Source organism: Camelus bactrianus, chromosome 11 (assembly GCF_048773025.1).
Source record: "Camelus bactrianus isolate YW-2024 breed Bactrian camel chromosome 11, ASM4877302v1, whole genome shotgun sequence".
In the NCBI taxonomy this organism is placed as follows: Eukaryota; Metazoa; Chordata; class Mammalia; order Artiodactyla; family Camelidae; genus Camelus; species Camelus bactrianus.
Window position 1 is genome coordinate 41,156,036 of NC_133549.1, and position 9,428 is coordinate 41,165,463.

Below are 9,428 nucleotides of genomic sequence, written 5' to 3' on the forward strand. Positions count from 1 at the left end.
TTAAGACCTAGTTCTTCAGGCCTCCTTCAGGCAAGCACCAAGACTGTAATACCCCATCCTCCAACACACACACTTCAGCAAGAAGCCCTCTGTGAGGTACCCTGCCCCATTTCCATGCAGCTCATCCACCCAGAAATAGTGAGAGTAAAACTGACCATTTGTTGAATACTTACTGTATTTCAGACACATCTCATAAGATCTCTAATCTCATAACAACCCTTAAAGAGGAAGTTTCATCACTATTTTGGAGAGGAGGACACAGCAGAAGTGAAGCTTAGAAACTCTCCCAAGGTATCTACTTAGAAAGCAGTGCCACAAAACTTCATGTCTCCTCGCCAGCCTAGTCTTGATCTCAGAGCCCCAGTTCTGCTCCCAAAGACCTTCATCTTCAGAGACCACTTCCTCTAGAGATACCCACTACTGCCTCCAGAATTTAACCCCTTCTGACCAGTTCACACAGTGGGCATGGGAAGCCAGAGTTAGAACCTGGGTCCCTGTGAGGGCCAGATAAATCCAGAAGGCCTGTAGGACCTTCTCTGGCCCTGCTCCAGTGATCTGGGGTAGGGGTGGGAGGCTGGCGGGAGGCAGGAGGCAATTGTCCCTGGAGTGCTCAACTCTCATCCTGGGAGGCCTCATCACTTCTCATAGAGACTCTGTCTTTTCTCCCAGGGGACACTAGACCCCATTTCAGTACCCTCAAGTCCATCCTGCCTCCCATCGTGCACTGCCTACCAAGGAGTAAGGGTGAAACTTGATTTGGGGGTAACATTTGTCACCAAAACTGATTTTCATAACTGTTCACTGTGTTCAGAAAGCTTTCAGTTGCCAACATGGCAGAGAAAATATTGAAAATAAAGCCAGGCCAGGAATTTACCTGTGTCTGCAACCACTCCCCCACACCCCCAACCAGTGAGGTCACAGCCCAGGGACCTAAGATCTCAATCCTGGGAAGAAAAGAGGGACTGAAGGAGGGGAGGAGAGGCAATGAAGGGACTGAAACCCTGACTTTAGGATCAAGCAGTCCAGCACAGGAGGTTGAGAAGGAAGGGGACAGACCAAGAGTGAGGATGTCACCTGAAGCCTTCTGGCCTTGACTGTGTAGGGAAAACATCTAGCAAAAGGAGGGAAGGAAGGGATGATTTAGAAGCACCTTTCCCAAGTCAGTCCCAGGAATGTGTGTGTGGTGAGGGGAGAGGATGTTCTGTGACCTTTTCCAGGTCACCGTTGTTTGAACCCCCTGGGCTGAGCCTGAACTAGAAGCTGGTGATGGCAGCTGGGCAGGCAGTGACCCAGTAGCTGGGACGAGGCTTCATGGGACAGTGGTGCTATAAGCTCTGCCTCACCTCCCCCACCAGTGCGTCACCTAAGCCAGGCCAAGCCCTGGAGCCTAACCTCTTCTCCTCTGCCCCCAGCATACTTGGGACCCAGCTTGAGGAGAGAGGACTACAGAAGAACACTAGGGGCCCAGCACCGGGAAGGGAGGGGTGGGAGAAAGGGAGGGATGACTCCATCCGAGCTGGCCTCCAAATTCTGTGCCAAGATCTGTCACCCTGCCACCAGAGCCTCTATATCTGCACCCCCGACTCCATCCCTGATCCTGACCTCATTACTTCCCTCAGGCCCCTTCTCTATTCACCAGCTCATCCCTACCCCATGAGTTCTCAAACCACCCCCATTATCTGCAACTGAGTCCCACAGCTTCCATCACAGCCTCCCTGACTGGATCTCTTACAGTGTCTAAATGTCCCCATCGCTGCCCTCCAAGAACCTATTCCTACTCCTAGCCCCCTAGACTCTATTTCAACCCATCCCCAGCCCATCATCCTCCCTCCTAAGGTGCTTTGCTTTGAGCAGAGAGATGAGACTTGATCTTCTTTAACATTCCATCATTCTAAGTGGATTTACATAGCTGTTCCCTATTTAGAAAGACCTAGTCATTCAGAGGGCTGGGGAAATAACCAAAACATATCCTAGGAGGTAACTGGCCTATGTCTCCAGCCTCTTTCCCTCTGTCTGCAGCTGCCTACACACTTACAGTCCTAGGTGACAGGACCTGAGCTTTTAAGCAAAAAAACAGGGAATCCCCAAGTCTGCCAGAATATTTAAGCCTGTCTACACCTCACACATACATATATAAACAGAGTTACACATCTATACACACATAATCCTGTAAATATACATGAATATAATTAATTCACATGCACATCTTAGAACAGAGTGTAAGCACCATGAGGGCAAGGACAGTGTGTTTTTCTGTGATGTATTTCCAGCCCCTACAACAGTGTTGGCACATAAGAAATATCTGTTGAAAGAACGGCACATAATGAAATAGGTACTTGCAAATAAATGTACACACACAGCTATGTACACATATAACAACACATCCATATATACAGTGCTTATGTACACAAAAATATGCACCTACATGGTTATCTACATACGTATATATACATTTAGATAATCCACACACATTACATATATTGTGATGTACACACATACAGGTATACATCATGTCATTTACAGTGCATGTAGACACACACATTACTATGAGCATATAGATATTACATATAGATATCACAAACAGATATCACATACCTACAACATATACATGTGCACCTTCACATACATAAATGAATACAAATCCAAGCACATTTTTACTCAGTTTTCCAGTCACTTTAACTGTCTCAAGGTCCCTAACCCAGGTCTGGCGGCCACAACCAGAAATATCCACCAGATGGCACTCTTTCACTACTTCCTCCGCTCCCAAGTGTTGCCAGATATGTTGCCAGAGATGTTGTCTCCAAGGTATAAAACTCGGGGAGCCGATGTACCCCAGGCTCTTACCCTCCTGCTGCTATCCATGAGCACAGTGGACTAGTCCTTGGTCCCCAAAGTCTGCAGTCTCGGCCCTGTCTGAAATCAGGTTCATCCTCTTGGGCCTCCAGACTTCTGTTAGGGAAGCAGACTCTCCTTGGGATTCCAGTTCTGCTCAGCCCTTCAATCCACTCTGGTTCACCATCCAGCCAGGGTATGGGCTTCACCTGGACTCCCTCAGTTCAGACCAGCATGGCTCAAGGACCTTTGGAGCCTTCATAGTAACGAACAACCAGATTCGGTGGCCCTATTCCCCCAGACAGCCTGAGGAGGGAGTTGGAGTCAGAATCATTTGAACACATGTGGCATCTATGCACCTGTACACACAGCCCCCTTCGGTGTACTCCCCACATCCTGCCCTGGGCCCAGCCTAGGTGAGCCAAAAGCGAGGAGGAGAATGACCAGGCCCTGGCTAGGATTTAGTACCCTCGGCCTGGGAAGGGCTGGTCGCAGTTAATTCTTCTTGCCCCATTCGGTCTTGCTCCGGACCACTGGTTCAGAGCCGGAAGGAAGCACATTGGCTCATCTTAAAACCCCGAGATGGAAGAAGTAGGATGAGACAGAGCCTCATCTGCCTCCAGACCTGGACCACTTTCAGGAGAGCTTTCTCCTGAAAGCTCTCCTGTCGGGTGTGAGCAACCCAGGACGAAAAACCCGAGGAAGACTTGGAAACCTACGGAGAGGCGAAGTCGGGAGTTCTGGCAGAGGCTTGGCTTCCTCCTCCCTCTCCCCTCTCCTCCCCCGGGAGCGGTAGGAAATTATTTATTAAAACGCCGCCCGCGTTCTCATTTATTTGCGGTGAATAATCCTCGGCATCGCAGCGCGTTTATTAAACCTTTCTAGTCCCCGCATTACTTTAATAATAAATCGCGTGTCACTTTCCAGAGATGTTATTAAAGTCCGTCTGCTAGAGCAGAGGAGGGATGTGAGGCGGGGTGGGGGATGGCACAGCAGGGGTTCCTCCTATTCCAGGCTGTGGGGCCTGAACCAGAGGGGCTGCAGAGGGGGAAACTGGGGCTATGAGGAGGCTGCACCTGAACATCCTACAAAGTTGGAAAAGCGATTGAAGAGTACGGGTTCTGAGAGACGCGTGTGACCCTCTAGGATCGAGTGGAGCCTGCACTCGATAAGCCCGCCAGGGGGCGCCTTTGGAGCCCAGCTGGGCGGTAGTCGCCGGCGAAGAATAAACCAGGGACGACAGTCTTGCTGCCCACGGTACCCACAGCCTCGTCCCCTCTTTCGGCGCGGAGCAGACCTCTTTCTGGTCCAGACGCTGAACAGCACAACCTCCCTACCCATGCCACACCGCTCACATCCCTATTTCTACTTTCTCAGTCGACTTAGGATTCATCCCAAGTATCCAACCCGCTCAAGCTGTTGAACCCAGCTCCTGGAGACGCCAGACTCCAGCCAGGACTTGGCACTGAAAGTTGTCTTTTACCTTATCCCAGGGGGAGCCCTAAGGTTCCGCAGGAGAGACGTTCAAGCCCTTGTGTTGGGGCTCCGGACCACGCCCCTCCCAAGAGGCTGAGCTCCCTGCTTTGGGCCCCAGAAGACAAGCTCAGACACTGAGCCAAATGTGACTTCTCCTGTTGTGGCGCCAGGCTCTGGGCGGAGCCCAGGCGCATAGGAGGCCAATGACATTCACATACAGGGTCTTGGCTTCACGAACTTAAGCTTTCATTTTCTCTTTCAGTCAATAAACACTGTGTCTCATCAGTGTTCCTGGGCTAGGTAAGGAGAGTGTGGAGAGAGATTTCCGGAGTGAAAGGCACGTCTCCATGAGGGACCTCCAGCCAGGTAGGGCATGGCACAGTTGGGACAGATAAGGAAACAAGCTTACTATGACTTTTTCTGGGTTCAGCGGGAAAATGGGTGTGTTGGTAGGGGAATCTAGGGTGCAGCCCATACATGTGACTGAACTTCTCCCTCCTTCCAGTTTATGCTTTCAATCTGGGTCCTACCCACATAGACCTGGTTCCTCACTCTGCCTGGGGAGGGGACAGAGGGGCAGGCGATCTATCTTTAGACCCGCCCCAGTGGAGTGCAGACCAGGAGGTTACCCTCCCTCCAACCAGATGGCTCCAGCCTTCCACCCTAGAGGGTGGGCCAGGCCCCAGTGTAAGCTTCCTCTACATCTGGCAGGCATGTGCTTAGAGACACGCTTCTGGAAGCCAGAGTCCTACTACCCTGGGAGGCCTCCCAGAAAAACGCAGTCTTCATGTGCAAATCTGCATGAACCATCTGCATCTCAGCTTGTTCATAAATCTTTATTGTGTGCCTACTGTGCCTAGTCCTGTGCTAGGCATTGTCCAATACAGAGTGGTATAAGATATGGCGCTGCCCTCATGGAGTTTCCAAAAGGACAGGAGAAATTAGGCATGACCAAATGTCCATCTTACTGCACTGAACTAAATCATGCTCCATCGTGCTCTCCTGGACAGCAGATGGCAAACAGTAAAGAGGACCTTAGTAAGTACAATTTGGACTTAGGAAAGAGAAAATCTCAAGAAGGTGAGTTTGAGGAAGGGTAAGTTGAGGTTAGACAAAGATTGGCAACTAGGAAAATAACAGCAGGATCTGTGAAGAAGAGCACTTTAAAGACTGGCTGAGCAGGGCTGGAGCAAATGCTGCCAGAAAGAAGTGGAGGATCCTGGTGTCTGCACCCCTTTGTGTCTGCTCTGCTCCCCCCAACCCCCACCTGGCTAAAGACCAGCAGGCAGCTGTTGCCTTCCTCCTGGCTGATCTACTCAGGAGACTGTCCTGGCCAGAGCATCTCCTGCATGGGCTCCTCTGCATCCCACCTCCCCTAGTCTCAGCTTCTCTCATTACCCTCCTCCAACTTTGGTCCCTCCCACCCACTGCCACATCTTCCCTACTTCAGGGCATTAAAGTAATCAGTGAAGGGGCTCTGCTCCCCTATTCCAGTTTTTTTTCAAGAGCAGGGATGAAAACTATCCCCAGTCACCCACCCCCATGGGCCAGGGTTCCGGACCTAGTAGTAATCTTCGCCCTCTTCACTCTCAGCCGCCTCCTCAGGAACCAGGTACAGGGATGACAGCTGGGGGATGCCTGTGGAGTTCAGCTGTTCTGCAAACACACGTGGACAAAGGAGAGAGAACAGGAAAGCAAGGCTGTGAGTGCCTACGTATCCCAGTCTGTGGGAAAGCCATGCTTGTGTGTGCACCCACATGTACATACACACATGGATGCACATTCAAGGCCCCAAATCCACTAGCATTCCCCCAGCCCCCAGAGCTCAGGGCTCCCACTTACCTGGTGTGAGCACTGTCAGGCTAGCTGAGGCCTCCACCTGGCCTAGGGCATTGTGGGCCAGGCAGCGGTAGGTGCCCTCATCGCTGGGACGCACAGCCTGAATCTGCAGCCAGCCCGTCACCTCAAATCTCTGGGGTCCACCCCTAAACTGGAGCCAGAGGAGGAGTCAGCAGCATGTTTCTAGGGGGGGTCTTGGGCTGCCCTGGGGAGGCCTCTGCTCCCTGCCCCTACCTGCACAGAGATGTGGGGGTCATCCCCCGGCAGCTGAATGTCCAAGCCATCCTTTCTCCACTCGATGGAGGCCATGGGATAGGCAAACACCTCACAGCCAAAGATCACATCCTGCCCCGTCACATTCCAAATGTCATATGGGTGCAACACTATCTGGGGCTCTGGGGATGGAGGTGGGAGGCCTGAGAACAGGATGACATATCCAGCCCAGCAAGGCCCCATAGACAAACCATTGTGAACATGTTTGTGAAGGAACATAATATATATGGAGGTAAATAAACATCCATAAACAGGACAAGGCACATATACACAGATATATACAAAGATGCAGGTACACACAAGGGTAGGAATGCAGAGATGGAAATGTACAGGTAGATAAGATGCACAAACAAGCATTGAGACCCACACTTCAGCTTGACAGCCACACTCTGTCCCTGATTGCTCCCCTGTCCTCATTCCACCCTCTAGGCCCCTATCCTGCTGTACTTGTAATCAACACCTCCCTCTCCCACCCCATCCTCCCCCTTCTGCAACCAAGTACAGTTGCCAAAGGCCTGAAGAGCAGCACTTTCCCCACCCCATCCTCAGTGGGGATCATGTGGCCAAGGCAGAGACCCTGAAACCGATCTGGGCAGTGGGCAGAAAGCCTAGCTGTGGGGGAAAGTTTTGGGACCCCTGCAGGGTGTTTGTTTTCCTCGCAACTTCAGCAAGCCAGACCCCTCAAAGGGGCTCAGGAAGTGAAAGCTACTAAAGCTGCCAAAGAAAAGTTGAGACTTCAGTGGCCCTCAACCCCCTGGGATGAGGGAGGGAGGGGAGTTAGAAGAGCCCCTTCCTTCATTAATCCCTAAACGCAGAAGAAGGTGGGGGACACGGAGAGAGGGGGGGAGACTGGATTAACTAGGCTCTTGCTCTACTTGCCCTATGAAGCCGCTGCCCAAACGAAACCTGATTGCATCTCACAGGAACCCGTCTCCCTGTCTGGATTCCAGCGGTCTGGGCAAAGTCTGAGAATCTCTTCACTCGATCAATTTTGAAGCCAAGCGTCAGCTATGCGCCTGCTCCCTCAGAGAGTTGGTCTCTGCCAACCAGGTCTAGAGCTTTCACGCGCCTCAGAGCACGAAGTTTATCGACAAGGCTTAGGACCCGCACCTTCAGGCTGTGGCCCTTGCATACCAACCCTGACAGCAGATTTCCTGGCCTGATCTTTTCCCGCTCCGCTGGCCAAAGACCAGTGCAGCTGGGGGTCGGGGAGCAATGCCTTGGGGAACCCCAAGTGCCGGCGGTCAGGGCCCCGGGCCACGCGTACCCGATTCGCAGGGCCCTGGGTGCGCCACGGTGAGGTTGGCGTCCGGTCGAGCGCGGGCCGCCTCCTGCAGGCGGCAGATCTGCGCGTAGGTGCGGCCGTCTGAACCGCAGAGCGGGCGCTGCGAGCGGCAGGCGCACAGAGGCTCCGGCACCTCTCCGCGGCTCAGGTCGCCGCCTGCGTCCAACCGGCACTCAAGCTGCTCGCCGCAGCGCCCGTAGAAGTGGGCGCTGGGGTCCAGGTCGCAGAGCTGGCCCTCGAGGTTGGCGCATTCCCAACAGCAGCCGCACGCATTGCGCACCCGGCCGGCCAGGCAGCCCCGCGGCGCGGCACACTCTTCTGGCCGGCAGGGAGCGCAGCCCTCGCCCTCCGCCAGCAGCCGCAGCCAGCCGCGTCGCAGGTAATCAGGGCCCGAGGACGCCCGCGCGCCAGGCAGGGGCGGCGTCTGCACTACCATCAGTAGCAGCAGCAGGGGCAGCACCAAGGCAGCTGCGGGCGGCTGTGGCATGATTAGCTGGAAGCCCTGCGAGCACTCGGGGCATCAGCGCGTGCGTGGCACCCTGCCGGAGAGGGAAGCCAGATCAGGAGGTCAGAAGCAACATCACTGTTCCTCGTACCCCCTCCCCTGCTACCTGGGAGTCAAATAGACCCTCAACAGAGAGGCAAAGTGACCTCTAGGGGTCATCCAGTTATACTGGGTGGTAACTGATTGGGCTGGTCTTGGAGTTTGGAGAGAGGTGAGAGGAGGGGGTGATAAAGTTCAGACACACACACACACCCCCCACCACCAACCACCATCACCATCCAACTCTGAAGCTTCCTGGCCTAGAGGCAGATGGGGATGGTGGCCTCAGGAGAAGTAAGGAGTTGTTAATAAGGGTAGAAAGGGAATAAGGTGTTTGTGTGGGGGGTGGGGGTGGGGGGTGATGGCTTGGGGCCCAGAGAGCTCACCTAGTGGCCGGGATTAAGCCCTTCAGAACAGCTGTGACTCCGGTCCGAAAAAACTGGCAGTGGAAAGAAATTTTGTGGGCCTGCTGGCCACCTCTGCTCCGACCTGAGGATCTCTGAGAGTCCACGGACTTGCACTCAGAGAGCAGCTCCTCCGCCTCCTCTCCCCGCCCCTCGACGTCTCACACCCCACCTCCTCCCTGTTTCTGAAGCTGCCAATTTTATGCAGCCGCACGGGACCCTCCTGAGCCATTTCCCCCTAGCCTGGGCCAAAGTCACAGTAAGAACAGAAGAGCAGTAACCGGACACCCAAGTTGGAAAGGACTAGAGACAGGGTGGAGTGAGGGTTAGAAGTAGGGATGAGGATTCGGGGTGGCTGGGAAGCTTCAAGAGTTGACTGAAAGGCTAGGCCCAGTCCCATCTGACTCTACAGTCCCATCCGCTAGAGCAGCTGCATAACGGGCGGCAGGTAGGTGCTCGGGTGCCAAGTTGAGTGCTCCTGGAGGGCAAGGCCAACCATCATCGTCTCCCCGCATCCCAGGGCCGGCTTCCCAGGGGCGATTGCAGGTTTGTCCATTCCGCTTCCCCACCAAGGCGCCGACCTTGTCTCGGCACTTACATCTGCCTCCTCACATGTGGCCTCCTCCTCCTCCCTCCCCACATCCGGCAGGTGCTTCAACCCGTTTAGGAGCGGGGTGATTAGAGGTCTGAGCCAACTAGCAGCCACAGGGAGAGGTGGGCGGGGCGCCTCCCCAGCCGGCCTCGCTCCGAGTCAGAATTACAGGTTGTGGTTGTG

General features: G+C 53.9%; 1 protein-coding gene across 1 annotated transcript; it reads right to left on the reverse strand.

The window, feature by feature from the left end:
• Positions 1–2,167: 2,167 nt before the first annotated feature.
• KAZALD1 (Kazal type serine peptidase inhibitor domain 1) lies at positions 2,168–8,226 on the reverse strand. The gene is given in 6 exon segments (XM_074373744.1): positions 2,168–3,138; positions 5,870–5,964; positions 6,151–6,298; positions 6,382–6,542; positions 7,688–8,198; positions 8,200–8,226. Coding segments are annotated over 5 exon segments (942 nt in total). The 3' UTR covers positions 2,168–3,138.
• Positions 8,227–9,428: the final 1,202 nt, after the last annotated feature.